The following is a 22,528-nucleotide window of genomic DNA, read 5'->3' on the forward strand; positions in this document are numbered from 1 at the left end:
AAATCAGATTTTCAAATAATCTTTAAAGTATATGGGGAACACTTCATATGAATTTGGAATACCCTATATTAATAAAATGACAAATCATCTTAGGGATCTCTCTAGCACTTATAACTGTACTATCTAATGGGGCCAAGCTAAATCGAATAATTTCACGTGGTGCTTCGCTGACTACTTAGCAAACAAAGGCTACATCTACACTGCACAATGCTAGCAGCAGTGCATAGGGTATGTGTAACTACATTCAGCAGCAAAAATCAGGCTGCACCCACACTGCAGTGTGTAGCTACACGTCAGTGAAAGGTACTAGGGCAGAAGGAAGACAACAGGGAAAGGCTCAGCAGAAAGGAGTTGCTGGAGCCTTTCCCCACTGCCTCCCCCCTACCTAGGGTGACCAGACGTCCTGATAAACTCTTTTTGCTCAGCTGGGGCAGAACTAGGCTTTTTTTTTTTTTTTTCCTTTGCTGGTGGGCAACCCTCCCCCCCCATTCTTCCCCTCATCTAGTCACCCTACCCAAGCCTTTCCCCTCTGCTGGGATGTTTCTCTGCAGCAGGGAAAATCTCTGGCAGCTCTTTGCTCCCACAGTCTTTCCCCACCACAGGGAACTGCTGGAACCTTTCCCTGTAGTAAGAAGCAGCTCTGGTAGCTCACCACTCCAGGCGCCTTTCCCTGCATTGGGGAAAGGCTGTGGCAGCAGCAGCAGCAGGGAGCTGCCACAGCCTTTCCCCACTGCTGGAGTCTTACCCTGCAATGGGAAAAGACCTAGCAGAAAGGCACTACACTGCTAAAAATAGCAGTGTAAGGTGAAGCAGGGGCACACTGTTTGGGTGAGCAGCATACATATCTGGGTACATTCATACTCACAGGATTCAGGTATGTCCTTACTCTACTTGCCTGAGCAGCGCCTCACTGCCTAGACTTCTATTTATACCCGTGCTAGCTCTGCACGTAATGTAGGACTGTACACTCCTCTAAAGGCATTGTGAAGTGTAGACTAACCTAAAGAGAAATCCCCTTATACAAATTCTACAACTGCAAACTTTATTTTCTCAACCAAGACAATCTAATGAGCAACAAACAAAAACACAATCTTTAACCTGGTAGTAGGTGCTCTCATTAAAAGAATCTCAACAGTACAGAAAGTTCATTTGTCAAAAGTCAAACATGTTTGCATGCAGTGTTGTTGTAGCCATATCAGTCCCAGGATATTAGAGAGACAAAGTGGATGAGGTAATGCCTTTTATTGGACCAACTTTTGATGGAGAGAGAGACAAGCTTTCGAGCTACACAGAGTTCTTCTTCAGGTCTGAGTGCCTTTCCCAGAGCATTACAGCTAAGTACAAGATCAAACAGATCTGTGCTATTTACGCTAAACTATCAGTTTGATCAGCTGTGAGGCTCTGGGAAAGGCAATGAGACCTGAAGAAGAGCTCTGCCTAGCTTGAAAGCTTGTCTTTCTCACCACCAGAAGTTGGTCCAATAAAAGGTATTACCTCACCCACCTTGTCTCCTCAAATATATTTGTAAACAGAATGGCTTGACAGTTTGCAAGAAATTTAAGACGAAAGTAATGGTCAATGAATTATTATTCTCCCACATCTAACCTCCCAACTTTCTTGAGTCAGTGAGTGGGGGAGTTGAGAAATGCTTGTCATATGCCTCAAATTGTACTAGTGGTATAACTGAGAACACACATTATCAGGGTCAAAGATAGAGAGGTCCAGATGCCCAGCCAGTTTATTGGCAAACTGGCATTATGCTAATTTACACAACTGAGGATCTGGCCTTGAGATTTAGAGAGAGCCTGGTCCAAAGTGTGACAATTCACTAGATTCTTGGTAGTTATTTTTTCTTTAAATCTGTCATTCTATTGCCAGTTAAAAAAACAAACACACACAACTTCACTACAACAAAGCTCTGAACCTGCACTCTGAAAGAGTATGGGGACATAGCTTCATGTATAAAAATGTACAAGTCTCTTCAATTTTTAACTTTTGCCAATGCAAATAGTTTTAAAAGGAAACACGTTGTGGAAGTATAATTAAACAGTTATATTTTGATGCCAAGTAAAGTTGTCAGTCTTTTTAAGAACTGAATAGTTTTACCAATCGCTCTAAAAATATTCCCCTAATGCATATTTATAAATGTTTCACTGCTGTTTAAAAAAGTGAATTTTAAGCTCTAAATATGTGCATTATATGTAAAATATGAAATTACACATATAGTCAACCATTACTTCCACATATATGTAGAAGGCAGCATAAAAGGAAAATAAGTAATATATTTCCTAAATAAGAGTGCAATGTAATTGTACATCAACAAATACGTATTAGAGAAATTACAGCATTATTTACTGTTATTTGCAAAGTGTCTACAATGTGCTTGGCACTTTGTAACATAAGATATATTATACTCTCATACAACAGAAGTCCTTTAAATGACAAGGACTCATAGTCCAGAATTTCCACATTTTGTTCCTGTGAGACAAGAGACATGTAAACTCCTCTGACAGATTTTAAAAGTAAATTTAAACAACATTACACTACTTTAGGCATATTAAATATGCAAAATCCTGAGCTAATAATTTAAGGCAAGAGTCAGTTAAAAACTGATAAAGAAAGTTTGATTTTCCGCATCAGGGTTTCCCATTATTATATTTTTAAAATATTCAGAGAGCCCAATGTTTACACATTTTATAAAAAGACATTCCCTGACCCAAAAATCCTCTACAATTCAACACAAAGATGTACTACCACTCCTCATGTAATTTTTTTTAAAGTTATCATAAACCTCATTAAATTCTCATACCTTTTTCTGTATATCCTTACACATCAATGGTGAGGTATGCATAAGTGAGTGCATGTATGGGGAGAGAGACATTTTCTATGCATTATTTAGAAGCACACAAACACTTTGAAATATCCAGATTGGGGAGAGTTTAGCTTTTTTTTTAAAAATGCCATCGGTTACATTAAAACAGATGAACTAGCAGCAGGGCTCAAGTATAATAGCACAACTATTACAACATCCTGCTCTACAAAGCTGTAACACAGAATCTGACATTCCTGCATGTTACCCCAGAACGTGACAGTACTGCAGCAGTGAGCTATTTTGTGTGTTCAGTCATGGCTAGCTGAAAATCAATCATCACGTAGCTAGGAATAATTTTAGGCCCAGGAGCAAGGCCAGGCAGCTGCATGTCTGCAGTTCTGCTAATCAAAATGGAAGGAATGTTTGGACAGACGACCTTGGATTTAGGTGTCTGAGACAAATTTTATTGTTGTTAAGAATAGAAATACTTTGATAAGAAATGAGTAGTTTGCTGAAACTAGGAGAATTGGTGATCCATCAGGGTTTACTACGGTGATCCACTAGTAGTCGCTATGAGTTATGTGCTTTATTTAAGTTAGCTATAAAAGCTTAGGCAAAAGGATTCATTTGGAAGTAGTCCGAGGACACCAAAACTCCTCAGCAGGTGGAGGGAAGGAGGGCCCTCGGAAGCCTGACTGTTAATTCCTAAAAACCACCTCAGACTTTGATAAATATAAAGGTTTAGTATGCTCTGAACCAGCTGCTACAGCGTGTGTGGCCTGGTCTACACTACGGGTTTAGGTCGACCTTAGCAGCGTTAAATCGAATTAAGCCTGGACACGTCCACACAACGAACCCCTTTCTTTCGACTTAAAGGGCCCTTTAAACCGGTTTCTTTACACCACCTTCGACGAGGGGATTAGCGATAAAATCGGCCTTCGCGGGTCGGAATTGGGGTAGTGTGGACGGAATTTGACGTTATTGGCCTCTGGGAGCTATCCCACAGTGCTTCATTGTGACCGCTCTGGACAGCGCTCTCAACTCAGATGCACTAACCAGGTAGACAGGAAAAGACCCGCGAACGTTTGAATTTCATTTCCTGTTTGCCCAGCGTGGAGAGCACAGGTGACCACGCAGAGCTCATCAGCACAGGTAACCGTGATGGAGTCCCAGGATCGCAAAAGAGCTCCAGCATGGACCGAACGGGAGGTATGGGATCTGCTCGCCATATGGGGAGATGAATCAGTGCTAGCTGAACTCCGTAGCAGTAAAAGAAATGGCAAAGTATTAGAAAAGGTCTCCAAGGCCATGAAGGACCGGGGCACAGGGACATACAGCAGTGCCGCGTGAAAGTTAAGGAGCTACGGCAAGCTTACCACAAAGCCAGAGAAGCAAATGGAAGGTCCGGGGCAGAGCCGCAAACTTGCCGCTTCTACGTGGAGCTGCATGCCATTCTAGGGGGTGCAGCCTCCACTACCCCAACCGTGTACTATGACTCCATCAATGGAGAAATACACAGGGAAGACAGTTCGGGGAACGAGGAAGATGAGGATGGAGGTACTGTAGGTAGCTCACAGCAGCAAGGAAGCGGAGAAACCGGTTTCCCCAACAGCCAGGATATGTTTGTGACCCTGGACCTGGAACAAGTAACCCCCGAACTCACCCAAGACCCTCAGGGCACACAGGAGACCTCTGGTGAGTGTACCTTTGTAAATATTTGTAAATATTACACATGGTTTAAAAGCAAGCGTGTTTAATGATTAATTTGCCCTGGCAATCGCGGCCAGTACATCTACTGGAAAAGTCTGTTAACGTGTATGGGGATGGAGCGGAAATCCTCCAGGGACATCTCCAGAAAGCTCTCCTTCATGTACTCCCAAAGCCTTTGCAAAAGGTTTCTGGGGAGGGCTGCCTTATCCCGTCCGCCATGGTAGGACACTTTACCACGCCAGGCCAGTAGCACGTAGTCTGGAATCATTGCATAACAAAGCATGGCAGCGTATGGTCCCGGTGTTTGCTGGCATGCGGACAATATCCATTCCTTATCTCTCTTTGTTATCCTCAGGAGAGTGATATCATTCACGATCACCTGGTTGAAATGGGGTGATTTTATTAAGGGGGACATTCAGAGGTGCCCGTTCCTGCTCTTCTGAACAGAAATGTTCCCCGCTGTTAAGCACGCGGTGGGGGGAGGGGTGAAGTGATCATCCCAGAGAATCGTGTGTATGTGTGGGGGGGGTGGTTTACTTGGGTTTGTGCCGCATGTTAACCCGGAAACCGCAGCCCCTCCTTTTACATTGAAAACCCACTTTAAATGGCCAACCCAATTCATCCTTGATATGGGAAATGCGCTGCTGTTTGAAACCTTTCCCGCATGTTAAGAAGGTTAAAAAAGCCAAAAGACTGTGGCTTACCATGGCTGCCTGCAAGCCGAAATATGTTGCCTGGGGCACTGCGTGAGTGATCTCTCATACCAAACCGGCAGGCAGAGGAAAAATGCGACCTTGTAATGAAAGAGTGTACCCATTGTCCTCTAAAATGTGTCTTTTTTAACCACCTCTCCCGTCTCCTCCACCAGCTGCAAATGTTTCTCCTTCGCAAAGGCTAGTGAACATTAAAAAGAGAAACGGAGGACGCGGGACAATATGTTCACGGAGCTCCAGATGTCCTCCCACGCTGATAGAGCACAGCAGAATGCGTGGAGGCAGTCAATGTCAGACATGAGTAAAGCACAATATGAACGAGAGGAGAGGTGGCAGGCTGAATGGCGGGATGAAAAGAGCAAGTGGCGGGCTGAAGATGATAGGTGGCGTCAGCTTGCAGACAGACGGCAAGAGTCAATGCTCCGTCTGCTGGAGCATCAAACTGATATGCTCCAGCGTATGGTTGAGCTGCAGGAAAGGCAGCAGGAGCAGAGACCGCCGCTACAGCCCCTGTTTAACCAACAGCCCTCCTCCCCAAGTTCCATAGCCTCCTCACCCAGACACCCAAGAACACGGTGGGGGGGCCTCCGGCCACCCAGTCACTCCACCCCAGATGATCGCCCAAGCATCAGAAGGCTGGCCTTCAATAAGAGTTAAAGTTTTAAAATGCAGTGTGTCCTTTTCCATCCCTCCTCCCCCACCCATCCCAGGCTACCTTGGCAATTATCCCCCTACTTCTGTGAGGAACTAATAAAGAATGCATGAATGTGAAAAAACAATGACTTTATTGCCTCTGCAAGCGGGAGGGGAGGGGGGGGGGGGGGGGGGGGGTTGGGGGGCAGGGGGGTAGAGGGGAGGGGGGGGGGGGGGGGGGGGGGGGGGGGGGTTTGGAGGGTTCATCAAGGAGAAACAAACAGAAGTTTCACACAGTAGCCTGGCCAGTCACAAAACTCGTTTTCAAAGCTTCTCTGATGCGCACCGCGCCCTGCTGTGCTCTTCTAACCGCCCTGGTGTCTGGCTGCGCGTAATCAGCGGCCAGGCGAGTTGCCTCAACCTCCCACCCCGCCAGAAATGTCTCCCCCTTACTCTCACAGATATTGTGGAGCGCACAGCAAGCAGCAATAACAATGGGGATATTCTTTTCGCTGAGGTCTGAGTGAGTCAGTAAGCTGCGCCAGCGCGCTTTTAAACGTCCAAATGCACATTCCACCACCATTCGGCACTTGCTCAGCCTATAGTTGAACAGGTCCTGACTCCGGTCCAGGCTGCCTATGTACGGCTTCATGAGCCATGGCATTAAGGGGTAGGCTGGGTCCCCAAGGATCACGATAGGCATTTCAACATCCCCAACGGTTACTTTCTGGTCCGGGAAGAAAGTCCCTTCCTCCAGCTTTCGAAACAGACCAGAGATCCTGAAGACGCAAGCATCATGTACCTTTCCCGGCCATCCCACGTTGATGTTGGTGAAACGTCCCTTGTGATCCACCAGGGCTTGCAGCAGCATTGAAAAGTACCCCTTGCGGTTTATTTAGTCGGTGGCTTGGTGCTCCAGTGCCAAGATAGGGATATGGGTTCCATCTATGGCCCCACCACAGTTTGGGAATCCCATTTCAGCAAAACCATCCACTATTGCCTGCACGTTGCCCAGAGTCACTACCCTTGATATCACCAGGTCTTTCATTGCCCTGGCAACTTGGATCACAGCAGCCCCCACCGTAGATTTGCCCACTCCAAATTGATTCCCGACTGACCGGTAGCTGTCTGGCGTTGCAAGCTTCCACAGGGCTATCGCCACTCGCTTCTCAACTGTGAGGGCTGCTCTCATCCTAGTATCCTGGCGTTTCAGGGCAGGGGAAAGCAAGTCACAAAGTTCCATGAAAGTGCCCTTACGCCTGTGAAAGTTTCGCAGCCACTGGGAATCGTCCCACACCTGCAGCACGATGCGGTCCCACCAGTCTGTGCTTGTTTCCCGGGCACAGAATCAGCGTTCCACGCCATGAACCTGCCCCAGTGACACCATGATTTCCACATTGCTGGGGCCTGTGCCTTGTGAGAGGTCTATGTCCATGTCAATTTCCTCATCACTCTCTTCGCCGCGCTGCAATCGCCTCCTCGGCTGGTCTGAGTTTCGCCTTGGCATGTCCTGGCTCTGCATATACTTCAGGACAATGCGCATGGTGTTCATAGTGCTCATAATTGCCGCGGTGATCTGAGCGGGCTCCATGATCCCAGTGCTAGCTATGGCGCCTGGTCTGAAAAAAGGCGCGAAACTAGTATCTGACGGACCAGGGGAAGGAGGGAGGGCGGGCCGAGTGACGACATGGCGTACAGGTACAGGGAATTAAAATCAAGAACGGTGGCTGTGCATCAGGGAGAAACACAAACAACTGACACACAGAATGGTCCCCCCAAAGATTAAACTGAAAACCCTGGGTTTAGCAGGCCGTTGATTTGACGGAGGGAGGGGGAAGCAAATGAATACAAAGCAAATCTATTTTTTACATCTTAAGACGACGGTGCAGCGTGACTGATAGCCCTCGGCATCTTTCGGGGTGCTTGGCAGCAAATACTGGGCGCTTGGCAGTTAGTGTATTACGATGGCCTTCAGGCCTATTGCACAATCTGCTGCTCAGGGAAGATTCTGCTAATGTGCGATGACCCAACTTGTAATAGGACGGTTACCAGTCGTAATACACCATCTACTGCCAAAAGGCAAGGGGCTGGTGCAATGCAGCCCCACGGCTGCCAGCCCCACGGCTGCCAGCACCCAGATCGCCGATGAAGGATACCAGTCTACTGCACCGTCTACCGCCAAAAGGCAGTTAGCTGCTGCTGCGTAGCAATTCAGTCCCACGTCTGCCGGCACCTAGATGACATATGGTGACGGGGAGTTGAGCAGGCTCCATGCTTGCCGTGGTATGTTGTCTGCACAGGTAACCCAGGTAAAAAGGCACGAATCTATTGTCTGCCGTTGCTGTGACGGAGGGGGAGGGGCCTGACGACATGTACCCAGAACCTCCCGTGACACTGTTTTGCATCATCCGGGCATTGGGATCTCAACCCAGAATAATGGGCGGCGGAGACTGCAGGAACTGTGGGATAGCTGTGGGATAGCTACCCATAGTGCAATGCTCCGGAAGTCGATGCTAGCCTCGGTACTGTGGACGCGGTCCGCCGACTAGAGCACTTAGAGCATTTTATGTGGGGGGGGACACACAATTGGCTGTATACAACCGATTTCTATAAAACCGGCTTCTATAAATTCGAACTAATTTCATAGTGTAGACACACCCTGTGTGTGTGTGGCTTGAGACCTAATAATGAGTAGTTTTAGATAAAAGTACTCTTGTTTGTATCAATCATTTATCAGATGGAGGAGCTGTGTCCCCACTGATTTATTCCTTACGCTGCCTGGAAAGAAACAGTTATCAGTGCTCTGGGTTTTGAAAACCCTGGGTAACAAAGCCTGTGGGCAAGAACCCCAAAAGTGATCCTGATTTGGGTCTCCTGACTGAAGAATGGACAGCCCCAAAAGCAATATCAGCCAGCCAAAACCAAGTATATGGCTTCTTAAATGTAATATTTAAAAGGATTTTAAATTAAAAATGCTTCTTTAAACAGTGTTTTTCTATATCAAGAATTCAGAATGATCAGTCAACAGTAAAATGGGGATAATTTATATTTTGGCATTTTCTCAACTTTAATTATGGTCTGAATGAAACTCAATTTTACAAGTACACAAAATGTATCTACCTGAATAGAAAGGCAATGGACCATGCTTTTGTTTTTTCACAAACCCTATGATAATTTAAAATGGATTTTGCTGTAAATTTCTTTCAATTGGCAAAGCCAGATTTAACCTTTGGTTAAAATGTCAAAGTGTGTGCATTTCTGAAAGCCAACAGAAAGAAAATACAAAGGCCTTTACTAACTTGCACTGTGGTTGCAGCAGTGAGCATATGCTGGCTGAACAAAAAAATTCTCTTTTAACAGCAAGCTTATCTAATTACCAGCCTCTCAAGTAAGCAAAATCAAGTAATATCCCAAATAAACACTGAAAGATTAAAAATAATCCACATTTTCATGAGCAGCTGCCACCACTTACATGTCCTACAAACTATATATAAGAATTATACATTTATTGTACTTAATAATCAATTAAATGTCCAAAAGATCACTATATAAACTGATGAGTCTTGACATTTAGATTTCATCAGGTAGTTACATATGAACAGAAAACTCTTTCCAACTCTTATTCATTCTTTTATTTGAAATCCATAAAGTAATTTGTTACATACACTGAGCATATTAAAAAAAAGCCTAAACCATCTGATTGTAATTTCTCTCAGAAGGTAATATTAACCCAAACCTGCATTTATGCAACTGGTCTCAAGAGTACTTTTCAGATACATTTGAAGAGCTTTCTACAACCCCTTCACCAACTATAGCATATATCGGTGGGACTTTAAATAGGACAACCTAATGTCCAACCACGACTGCTTTGCTTTTTACTTAAACCTACCTGGAGCCCAATTGTCCTAAATTTAAAATTACCATCTCTGGAGGGAGGGGGTAGAACGGGGATATCTATTAAATTGTATTTTAGGAGAACAATTATATATAAATTGCCCTTCATCAAAGGTAAATCTTCTGGGCATTGTAGAATGTTAAAAGAACATCCATCATAACTAGACAATATTTAAGAATTCTACATCATTAAGATTAGGAAAGTGTAACATTATTCTGTAGAGTGGAAACAGTTTTATTGAAATTGTGTGTTGATTCAGAGATATACTTCAGAAAGAAGGGGATTTTCATTAAACTATGCAGACAAGCGCCTTCATCTCTTCTAAACCTCTCCATTCCCTCCTCTGCTCCGTCAGACAAAAATCAAGCTACCTCAGCCAAAAGCAGGGGGAACAGAGAACCAATAGCTGTAGACTACCTCATGTCCCAGATTACCATCCTTCATGGACATGTTACAGCACTTTCACATGGGGAGTTACACAACCTTGCAAAAGGTCTTTTGGGACAAATGTTCACAAGTCTGCACCCTATTGAGACAAACAAAGGAGTAGGTGGCAATGATTAACATAGTCCCTTAAGAGAAATCATACACTTAATTTCTCTCATGTAAATATAAACCTGCAACATCCACACAAAACACAAATACAGTTTGCTTGTACAGCATAGTTTCTACCTTTTTCTCCAACAAATGGCAATGACCACGTAAAGACATCCATAAAATTTGGTAACCAATAAGGATGCGGAGAACAATTGAACTGTCGAATATTCATCACATTATTTTCATATTTTAACACAGCAGCTGCAAAACAACATTTAGAAATTAAGGCAAGAATTTTTATCCTTAGCACTAAGTATAATAAAAACAAAATCATCAGGAAGATTCAATTATCTTTTCCCACATTTACAGTTATATTACACCTTATGTAAAAATATATGCAAGAGACACTCTATGATCCTTTACTCATGATTATAATGGAACATATTTCTAACAGAGAGCTTTGTTATATGAAAAATCACTATGTTGCAATTTAAAAAAAGGTACATTTTAAGGAAAATACAAAATTGCACTGACACTTAACTTAATAATGGACACAGAGAGGAAAAACTACTAAAAGTGCCATTGCAGGTATTGTCACAAACATCCAACTCAAAACAACAGTATAACTGGCTCCAAATTTTTTATTATCCCATATTTTAATCAACGGACTACTGGCTACACATTCACAATCAAATTTCAGTTTCTTTTCATCACCTTCAAAGCTTTGCCTAACTCTGTCCCCTCCTTACTTACAATGCCTTGCCAAACCACAGGCTGCTCTCCACCTGCCTCCAACTTTGTCCCGCTGTTTTAGCTTCTCCCACAAACATTTCCATGCCTCCTTCCACACAGCCGCCCATGTATGGTACTACATCCCACAGCTCATCTGCATGGTCTCTTCCCTGCCCACATTTAAAAGCTTACTTCTGCAGCGTGGCTTGCCACGAATTGAGCTGACTTGTATATAAATTGTCTACTACTGTTCCACGGCCCCTAACCTCTATTTCTCAGCTTGTATTTTAGATTGTGAACTGCTCAGAGCACAGAGCAACCCAGCCCGTTTGGAAAGCACTCAGTGGGTGTAACAATCTGTATGAGAGGGTTACTCAACTTATACATTAAATGAGGTTCTTCAAGATGTGTCCCCCTGTGGGTGCTCCATTTCAAGTATCAGGGTACGTCTACACTACCCGGCGATCTCAATCTATCGGGGATCGATTTATCTCGTGTAGTGTAGACGCGATAAATCGATCCCCGATCGCTCTCCCGTCGACTGCTGAACTCCAGCAGTGTGAGAGGCGGAAGCAAAGTCGACGGGGGAGCCGCGGCCTTTGATCCAGCGCCGCAAGGACGCAAAGTACGTAATTTTAATTCAATCTAAGATAAGTCGATTTCAGCTACGCTATTTTCATAGAGATTTACAGTAGCAGTGTCCATGCAGGTCATACGTGCGCAGTAGATGTCTCGCAGTGCCGTTGGTGCTTCATCTAGCGTGCGCACAGCCCGATCCCTCCAGTTCCTTCTCTACCGTAAAGTCCTTACTGCCAACTCCAAAGTAGAGGGGAGGAGGATGGGTAGTGAAGCACCCACAGGGGAACACATCTCGAAGAACCTCAGTTACTGAACAAGGTGAGTACCCCTCTCTTCTTTGAGTGATGCTCCACTTCAGGTGACTGTAGAGCAGTGCCCCTCAGAGGTTAGGAGGGACTTTGGGTTTGCTTGCATTGTAGAGGCGAGTACAGTTAGGCCAATTATGGCATCGGGCCTTGAATGACTGCATAATGATCAGTAAATGTATGGACAGAGGCCCAAGTAGCCACTCTACATATGTCTATTATAGGCACATTGTTTAGAAATGCTATTGAGGTCGATAGAGCACGTGTGGAATGGGATCTGATGTCCTCAGGAGGTTCTGTATTGTGTGTTTGGGTAACTGTTGAATACAGGTGGAGATCCACTTAGATAATCTCTGAATGGATAGCACTTATTTTTGAATGTTCGGTCATGGACACAAAGTCTCGGGGACTTTCAGAAACCATTCTAATTAGATAGAATGAAGCCTTATGCGTGTCTAACACCTAATATATGCACAATGGTTTCGTTTAGATTCCCGTGTGGTTTAAGGTGAATTGGGAAGGTGAATTGGTTGGTTTATACGAAAGGGTGATGATATTTTCGGTAGGAACTTTGGGTGAGGTCATAACGTGACCTTGTCCTTGAAGAATATTGTGTAGGGAGGATCGGCCAAAAAGGCCCCATCTCACTTACTCGTCTGGCGTAAGTGACAGCGACCAAAAAATGCCACCACTTTCCATGGACAGATGCAGTAAGGAACAGGTGGCTAAAAGTTCAAATGGTGGTCTGTTGATGCATTTCAATACCAACTTTAGATCCCATGCCGGAGTGGGTTGGCGAACCTCTGGGTAAATGTTCTGTAGACCGGTGAGAAAGCGTTTAGTACTTGGATGCGCGAATATCAAGGTCCCTTCAATTCCATGATTGAACGCTGTAATGACCATGAGATGCACTTTGATCGAGTTTGTTGGAAGACCTGAGCGTTTCAACTCCAATATGTAGTCCAGCACCAGCAATAGTGGTTTGTAGTGGCAGTCAACTGTTTTTCTTGACATCATGAGGAGAATCTTTTCCATTTTTAAGGGTAAGTTTTATGGCATGGTTGATCTCCTGCCGTTTAGTAATATGTGTTTGACTTGTTCCAAACAGGCTAACTCACCATAATGGAACCATGCAGGAGCCATGCTTTCAGATGGAGTTTCTCCAGATTTGGGTGAAGAGTGTAACTGTTGTTCTGTGACAGAAGGTCCATCCGAAGAGGGAGCACTCATGGGGCGCATATCGCCATGTGCATCGGGTAAGGATAAGAACATGGCCTGTCTGGCCCATGTCGGGACTATTCGGGTGACTGTAGCCTTTTGTATTCATATCTTGTGTATTACTTGTGGGATCAAAGGGATCGGTGGGAATACGTACATGAGTGTTGCATCCCATGGGATGAGGAAGGCATCGCCCAGTGATTGGGATCCCATCTCTGCTCTCGAGCAGAATAATGGGCATTTGTGGTTTGTTGGGGATGCAAACAAGTCGATGGGGGGAGGTCCCCATCATTGGAATACGGACTGCAGGACTACATTGTTCATTTCCCATTCATGCTCCCATGAGACATGTCTGCTGTCGAATTCTGGAAGGTAGGAGGTTAAGATGTTTATTTTGTAGTGAATGCACCAGTTCCACAGTTTCATGGCTTCGGTGCATAGTGAGTGTGGTCGGACTCTTCCTTGGCAATTGATGTAAAACATGCAGGCAATGTTGTCAGTCATTATGCAAATTGATTTGTTCTTTATCAGTGACAGGAAATGTCTGCAGGCATTGTGTACCGCGCATAGCTCGAGTAGATTGATATGTAAGTGGGTCTCCTCAGCAGACCATTTGCCTTGAACTGTGTGTTGGTTCACGTGGAGCCCCAGCCTATCAGGGATGTATCTGTGATAATTATTATTGTTCTACTGGAAGGGGATGCCCACACATACATTTTCTAACCTTGTCCGCCAGTGTAGCGAGTCCAAGACTTTTGGCGGTACTGTTATTCATTTATGGAGGCTGTGCTTGCTGGGTATGTATATTGAGTTCAATCAGCTCTATAGGCAGCGCACATATAGTCTTGCGTGTCCTACCACAAATGTTGTGGCTGCCATGTGACCTAATAGTTGTAGTCCTATATGTGCGGGTTTTGGGGGGCTGCTGCTGATTACCGATATAAGGTTGGTCATTGTTGTGAATCTGCTCAGAGGCAACGATACTTTGGCCTCTATGGCATCGAGGTGTGCCCCCAATGAAGTCCAGTTGTTGTACAAGAATTAGGGTTGATTTTTGTTTGTTTATCTGCAAACCTAGATTCCCGAAGAGTGCAGCTGTCTTCTGGACCATTTATATTGCTTCTTGTTGAGTCGAGCTCTTGAGGAGACAATCGTCTAAGGGTACGTCTTCACTTACCGGAGGGTCCGGCGGCAGGCAATCGATGTTCTGGGATCGATCCCGGAAGTGCTCGCCGTCGACGCCGGCACTCCAGCTCGCCGAGAGGAGTACGCGGCATCGACGGGGGAGCCTTCCTGCCGCGTCTGGACCCGCGGTAAGTTCGGACTAAGGTACTTCGAATTCAGCTACGTTATTAACGTAGCTGAATTTGCTTACCTTAGTCCGAAGTGGGGGCTTAGTGGGGACCAGGCCTTAGTATAGGAAAATCATTTTCCCTCGTTTGTGTAAATGTGCTGCCACTAGCACAAGGGTTTTCGAGAAAACTCTTGGTGTGTTGGACAGGCTGAACGGTAGTACTCTGTATTGGAAGTGATAGTTTTCCACTGTGAATCGCAGGACTCTTCTGTGAGCGAGATGTATGGTAATATGAAAATAAGCATCTTGAAGGTCAAGGGCTGAAAACCAGTCCCCGTTTTGCTGCGCTTGTAGTATCGTGCCCAGTGTGACCATCTTGAATTTTTAAGTTCGTACAAACTTGTTGAGTTTTGTGAGGTCTAAAATGGACCTCCATCCCCTGTTTTTCTGGTTCAAGAAGTAATGGGAGTAAAATCCCTTCTCTCTGTGTTGTGAGGGACTTGTTCTATGGCACCTAACTATAGAATATGATCTACATCTTGTCATGGCAGGTGCTCATGAGAAGGGTTCCTGAAGAGGGAGGGGGAGGGGAGTAAGGTAGGTGGGCGGGAAGTAAAGGGAATGGTATAGCAGTCGTCAGTGGTGATAATTTTTGTGATCGTTTGACTAGCATGGGTGGTGCCGTTTTGGATTTTCCCCATCGGTGCTGACTGCACCATTGGTGCTGGAAGTGGAGGCATGGTTCCTGGGGAGAGTCTCGGCACACTGTCCCTCACCAGTGAGGTCGGTGCCGTGGAGGAGACATGTCTCTTTTTATGCCTCGACTCTGTCTTCTTGTGGTGGGGCTTGGCAGAGGTCCCAGTATGGACGGTGCCAGAGGTGCCCGGAGCATCAATGGTGCTCATCCTTGTGGTTGTCGGCATCAGAGTAGCGACCTGGCAGGAGACTGCCTTTTTTTCTGCGGTGCTCTCTGCAGCGAAGTTGGTATTCTCTTCCTCAATCTTTTAGAGGATGGCATGTCCTCTTTTGCTGAAGTCGGGGTGCTTGGAGAGGAGGAGGTCTGTTCTGTCTCCGTTTGGAGAGATTTCCCCATTAAGATCAGTTTCAAGTGGCGATCCCGGTTGTGCCTGACTCTCACTTTTAAATTATTACAGTGGCTGCACTTTTGTGGGATGTGCACCTCACCGAGACATCGGACACATAAGTGTCCATCAGAAATTGGCATCGCTTCATGACATAAGCTGCATCTTTTGAACCCTGGGGAGCAAGGCATTGTTCAACAGTTGAATGTTCCCTACTGTGAAGAAACTATGGGGAAGGGGAAACCAGGAGAAAAACTTTTTTTTTTTTTAAACTACTAGCTATCTAAGCAAAACTAATTATTATTAAAAACTTGCTGTCTGTCTAAATTATACTATTTCTATTTTTTTTGGGGGGGGGGGGGAGAGGACTGTGAACACTGCCACAGAGCTCCATCTCAGGCCAAGGTCGGTTGGGAAGGAACTGGAGGGATCGGGTTGTGCACACGCTAAATGAGATGCCAACTGCACTGCAAGACATCTACTGCATAAGTGTGGACACTGCTACCATAAATCTCCGACTGATGGCTCCAGTACACACCGACACCTGAAGTGTATCAGCCACAAAGACATCTCTCGAAGAAGAACCCTATGTTCACCATTTTTACAAAACTATAATGGATTTTATACAAAGTATGCCTTATGAGGTATCATTTGAAAAAACTCAATTTGCTGATCATTATTGTCCTGGTAAAATGTGTGTGGCAACATTGTATACAAAGATATAAAATGCTACTGAGACATATTCCAAGTTTAGAAAAGCAGGCACAAACCAGTTCCTCAAAAACAAAAGACAAACTGATGCCTCAGCCAGGTGTCAACAAAATCAAATGGACTATCATCTGGTTAAGCGGCCATTCTTTGGCAGGAAAAAGGGTGAGAGAGTGAGAAATTTACAACTTGGCAAAGAAACAGTTGGAAGTTCCCGTCCGACAGACTCCCTGAATCCCAGCTGGAGATGATTCTCAAAGAGGAAGAAAAGATAAAAACGGGGAACAGATGCCCCAAATCATCTCTCCATTTCTACTCATGGCATCGACAACACTTGAAGAATAAAATAAGCATCATCGGACTGGGGAGGGATCCTGGCTGAAAGATTCAACCAGTAAAACTGCTAGAATATATGGTGAGAGAGAACTTTATGCTTTGAATTCACTTAGCTTGTTAAGTTAGGTATCAGTTGCGTTTTACCTTTTATTTACTTGTAATCAATTATGACTTTTATGCCTCATTATTTGCAGTCACTTAAAACCTATCTTTCTGTAGTATTGTTTTATCTAAACCAGTGTGTGTTTGGGTTGAAGGGTTTGGGAAACTTCATTTGAGATAACATTTGTGCATATCATTTTCTATTAATGAAATGACGGACTTTATATGACCTTGCATTGTCCACGAGGGGCTGGGCATTAGAGGACGCACACTTCTAGGGGAAAATCTGGGACTGGGAGTTTGCTGGTGTTGCCCTGCAGCATAATTCATGGGTGGCTGGCTATAGCACTCATATAATATAGCTGCGAATGATTTACATGCTGGAGGCTGGGTGTAGGCAGAGCAGGAGTGGTTGCTCTCACAGCAAAGCAGTGTAAAAGGCATCCCAGGTTGGAGAAATGAGGGGACGGAGCTGTCTGTCAGTCCAGATTGCACCCTGGGTAATGTCACAGTGGATACTTCTAAAAATGAAAAGCAGACTTGGTTTTATCATTTCTGGATGTCATCATTATGAGAGATCATGAGTTTATTTTACACATTCAAGTAATTATGCCCATATGTGTTTTACATATTGTATTAGTTTGACTCAAAAGGCTTGGATTTTTTTCGCTCTACCAGTAACACCATACAAAAGTGACTTTGTATGATGTTACTGTTAGACTATTTTTTTGGAAAGAAGTTTTAATTTAATATAATCTCCTTAGCACTAAATTCTTACCTTTATTATTGTAGACATCCAAGTAATTAGGTGCCGAAAAAATTGTTATTAATGATGGGAAACCTGTAGTTTGGCTTTTTCTGTACATTCTATAGCTGTAAAACAAACAGCTTAATTTGCATCATAAAGTAATAAATGATTATTTTGTATTGTTGAATAATTTCTGTAAGGGCATAAAACACTTACCCTGCATCTTGTGCTTCATGAGCTCTAATTATCGACAACAAATTATTATTTTGCAAAAATTCACAAACTGCTGGATAGCTGTGAAATGAAAACAACTATGAGTAAAATCTTTATTTTTGTTTAGTAAAGTGTAACTCTTAGTACTAAAATGTCAATTATATCCTAGATTTCTTTTTACCTATAAAAATATGAGCATCCCCTGACTGTATTATGACTGAAGTGTTCTTGTGATTTTTCATTTCCAAAATCTTCTGAGGGATCTGACCACAATAAGTCACACATTGGTCCAAATGCAGGAGGCTCTTTGAATCTATCTAGCTGTTTGAAAAACAAACACAAAGTTGATTTAAATATTATATAGATCAGTTTTGCTTCTTACCTGTACAGTATACGCATCCACCAATGCCAAAGCATTACAAAGTAAATGCTACCCACTACACGAGAGAGGTAGGCTCTATAGAAGTGTGTTTCCTCTTCTCTGTAAGGCAGATGCATGCCAAAAAAAACAAGAGGAAGATTTGAACATACAACAATAGAGAATAATGAAGATAATTAATTGTCAGAAGAGGCGAGGGATCCTCCAGACTGATAGATGTGTATGTTATGAGAACGTAAATTTACAAAGGAACAAAATTGTCCTTTTCTCAGGCACACTACATCTACCAATTTGAAGACACCACTGGGAATTAGTAAGTAGTAGCAGCACAGAAAAAAAAATGGAATAAAAGGGAATTAAGAAGAACTACCAGCCAACACGACCAGACAACCAAATGCAGCATCCGAAGAAACATATCCACATTGGACAGTTTAATCAAGGAATGAAGAGATGACCACCTAAGGTCTCTGCAGATTTTTTTTCATACAAAGCTTTATTGCTCTGCCATAACATTGCTGTGGACCTCATGGAATGGGACTTGACCATTTCTGGAGGAGGTTTCTTACCTTTTCTTTAAGAGGCTTCAGAGATATCCTTTCTGACCCATTTGGAAACACTTACTTTAGTGGCTCTGTTACATTTCCAGTGACCATAGTGAAAAGTTACAGGACTAACTGTATTAGCTATCAGGAAACGAAGCCTATTATCCCCTGTGAACCAGACACTAAAGGAGGATAAATGCACAACACAATGAAACAATGGTTATGTATAAGACTAAGATTTAGTCATGGGCATTTTTAGTAAAAGTCATGGATAGGTCACAGGCAATAAACAAAAATTCACGGCCCTGTGACTTGTCCATGACTTGTACTATATACCCCTGACTAAGTCTTTGGTGTCCTGGGAGGTTCCAGGGGGTGCAGCTGGCTGCTCTGGAAGAGGGCCTCTGGGGCACCCGCTGGTGCTGGTGCTGGGGGGGAGGGGGTAGCCCTGTGGGCTGGTGACAAAATAGGTGACAAAAAAGTAGACCAGGAATTTTTTTGGAACCATGACTGACTTGGTTTTTCATTTAGTTGGCTTGTCACCAGTCACATGATTCTTCCTCCCCTCCCCTTTTAAGACCACCTGTCCACACGGAGTAAAGGAAGATCTCCTTTCAGGCCCTTTATTACTTGCAGATGACCTGGTAGAAGCAGTGGTGGATTCTCCACCAGATAATGGCATCTTACTGGTTCCTCAGAAACTGATTTTTTTTATTCCAAGTTGACTAGTTTGAAATTAGAAAGTTTAAATCCAAGCATAAAATGCTTCTGACCTCAGACTTTATGATAATTTTGCAAAACTTGAAATAATCAATACCACTCTTGTGAAGGAGGAACCAAATGCTACAGTCAAGATATCAGATGAAAAAAGGTCAGTTAACTGCAAACTGAAGAGAAATATTCAAAGAGAAAGCAACAGAAGATTAAAAATTTTAATATGATAGGATCATCACCACCTGACATCAACATTCCATGTGAGGTAAAGCCATTGACAAATAAGTAGGAGTTATCAGACAGAAAGCTTGATATCACAACACTTGTATTCCATTAAAATGAAATAACTGATACATTAAATATTTAATAGCACAATTTTTTAAAAACATATTTTCATCCTCCTTAATTACTGATATAACTACAGCACTTTCCATATGAACAGGACCACTTCAAGAGGTTGCTAGGCAAACAAGTACTCTACCAATTTTCCATAAGAGTAACTCAGATTGTTGTACTATCACATTATATTGCAACTTTAAAAGTCCAAGGGTTTTTTGAGAAAAAAATATATATCCACACTATCAAGATAGCAACACACAAATTTTCAAATTAAAATGACACTGACATTTCAAAAGAAGTCTCTTATGACAAGAAAACAAATCAAACTATAGAGTCCGATTCATTTTGTACATTCTTCACATGGTATAGCTATATTTAGTGAGAGCTATCCTACTTTAAAACTGAACTCTGCTTTTACCAAGTATTTCTGGTTCTCAATATGAATTTTGCTTTTCTGAATAAACTCAAGACAGTCAGATCAAAATGGTCATGTGGATTTCTAATATTTCTTTCATATATAAACCCATTATAAAAGTTTTGCCAAAAGTTAGAGGCAATATGTTAGATAATGACAGTAAACAAATACCAAATGATATAACTTTATAAAAAAATTAAAAGTATTTAAAATATAATTCTACATCAAGCTGTCAAACTAACACAACAAACTTATTTACTTTGATATAAATAATAGCTAACAAGAACTAAAAGACTTTTCATATTTAAGTTTAGAGGGATAAATTACATTTGATCTTTAATACATTGATTGATTTTTAAGGCAACACTTAGCTTTTAGGAGCTCAATCCTGCAAAGTGCTAAGAATTCTAGCCCTTCTCCAGTAAAGAACTTAAAGCATGTGCGTAAATTAAAGAGCAAACTAAATTTCTTGGTGCAATTACATTACTCTAGAAACTAAGTTGTTTAACTGCAATTATGTCTATGTGTTTGATATAATAAAATCCATGATTACTCATAGAATCATAGAAGATTAGGGTTGGAAGAGACCTCAGGAGGTCATCTAGTCCAACCCCCTGCTCAAAGCAGGACCAATCCCAACAAAATCATCCCAGACAGGACTTTGTCAAGCTGGGCCTTAAAAATCTCTAAGGATGGAGATTCCACCACCTCCCAAGGTAACCCATTCCAGTGCTTTACCACCCCCCTAGTGAAACAGTTTTTCCTAATATACAACCTAGATCTCCAGTGCAACTTGAGACCATTGCTTCTTATTCTGTCATCTGCCACAGAGAACAGCCTAGCTCCGTCATCTTTGGAACCCCGTTTCAGGTAGCTGAAAGCTCCTATCAAATCTCCCCTCACTCTTCTCTTCTGAAGACTAAATAAGCCCAGTTCCTTCAGCCTCTCCATCAACAAAAAAAAATTAATAAAAACCCTGCCCCTCAATCCAAGTGTCTGGATCCTGTTTTGTGCTTACAAAGAGCCAGTAAAAACTAGAAACTAATATACTGACATTTTCAAAGAGTGACATTTGAAAGGAGTCTCACAAATCCTCCACCCCCACTTTTTTAGAAATACACAAACATACTCACTCTCTTAATGTCATCTAGTGTGTTTATTTCTGGTGAAAGTCCACCATGAACACAAAGAAACTGTTGGTTTAAAAGTGCAGCAAGAGGGAGGCAATCAAAAGCTTCCATACAAGCATCATAGACTCTTTCTGAATACTTTATTTTACCTGTAGAGAAGAAAAAACAAATCATTAAGACTTACACAACATGAAGAAACTGCTTTATTGGTGCTTTCAAATTTTAAAACATTTTTATATGGCAAATACTAAAAATAGAAAAATGCACATTTTGATAAGCTTAAAAATCAAGACATAGGAAAGCTGCTTCAAGAAAAATTCCTTTCCAAAACTTTAAACTTATACTTCCCTCTTCCTCTGCATCCTCAAATATAAAATATGGACAAAGTTTTATAACCAGGGTGGATAAAAATCAATGATTTAATTAAAAAAAATCGGATTGTTTTTATTTAAATTGGATTTTTTTGATAAAATGCTTTTTGAGGAAAAAAACTATCTAAAAATAGTTTTAATTAAGATACATTATAGCTCAAAGATCTCTCTTCACGGAATAGGGATTATAAATTCTAATTCTATAGTATGAGACAATATATTAATGTAAGTTTTAAGAAAAGTTTTGTAAATGAGTTCCAATAGTTCATGGATTAGGGACCCAATCTTATGGAGTTCCAGGGACTTCTGTATAAATTATTTAGGTTAATCTTTCTATCTACCCAATGAGACTCAGTGCTCAGTCTAGAAGATATCATCAGAGATGCTTAGTTTTGCAGTTCTCAAACTGTGGATTTGCGCCTCCAGAGATAACATGCTTGTAAACAGCAAAAATGCTTTTAAATACACAAATAAATAATATATAGAGGTGAGAAATAACAGACCGCAACCCTATTGTCCCTCTGCAAATTTGTGGACATAGGCCGTAAAAGAGACCCAGTTTGGGAATATTTTAATGAAGTTCCTCTACCTGTGGGTAAGACAGGCATGCGTGCAAAATGCAAACAGCGCAATAAAGAAATGCAAGGCCTGATTGCCCGAATGAAACAACATCATGAGAAGAGTTCCTTCTCAGGAGGAAGCTGCGTTGAAGATGATGAAAGGAACACGTCTGAACATGCAGGATCTTCAGGTTGGTAAACTTTTTTATTTCATACTTCTTTCTTAAGGACTGCCTGTCTTCCTTCTGGACTATTCTTGAATTCTCATGTTTGAGCAAAAAATATAGTTGTTACTTTATGGGACTATCATTTTAGATGCAGTTGTGATAAAAAATAAATAGCTGAAATAGGCAGATCTTCCTTTTACAATTTCACCTTTAAAGTAGTACTGAGTGTCAGTGAATAATACTAAATGAGCAGTATGGTAATAATTAAATAACTGCACTGACTTATTTTGTTTA

At 42.5% G+C, this 22,528-nt stretch overlaps 1 protein-coding gene across 14 annotated transcripts in view; it reads right to left on the reverse strand.

The window, feature by feature from the left end:
- PPP3CB (protein phosphatase 3 catalytic subunit beta) overlaps window positions 1–22,528 on the reverse strand; it is a 131,160-nt gene that overhangs the window by 67,434 nt on the left and 41,198 nt on the right. For all 14 annotated transcript variants that reach the window (XR_004646460.1, XR_004646462.1, XR_004646459.1 and 11 more), the window contains exons 5-9: window positions 21,140–21,285; window positions 17,799–17,938; window positions 17,621–17,698; window positions 17,435–17,529; window positions 10,436–10,561 (exon numbers count right to left, since the gene is read on the reverse strand). Coding sequence is in view for 10 of the 14 variants with exons in the window: in XM_034775685.1 (XP_034631576.1) it covers window positions 10,436–10,561; window positions 17,435–17,529; window positions 17,621–17,698; window positions 17,799–17,938; window positions 21,140–21,285 (585 nt within the window). In the remaining 4 variants the exon portion in view is untranslated. The remainder of the gene's footprint in view (window positions 1–10,435; window positions 10,562–17,434; window positions 17,530–17,620; window positions 17,699–17,798; window positions 17,939–21,139; window positions 21,286–22,528) is intronic.

The sequence above is a fragment of the Trachemys scripta genome, chromosome 7, assembly GCF_013100865.1.
Source record: "Trachemys scripta elegans isolate TJP31775 chromosome 7, CAS_Tse_1.0, whole genome shotgun sequence".
NCBI classification, from domain to species: Eukaryota; Metazoa; Chordata; order Testudines; family Emydidae; genus Trachemys; species Trachemys scripta.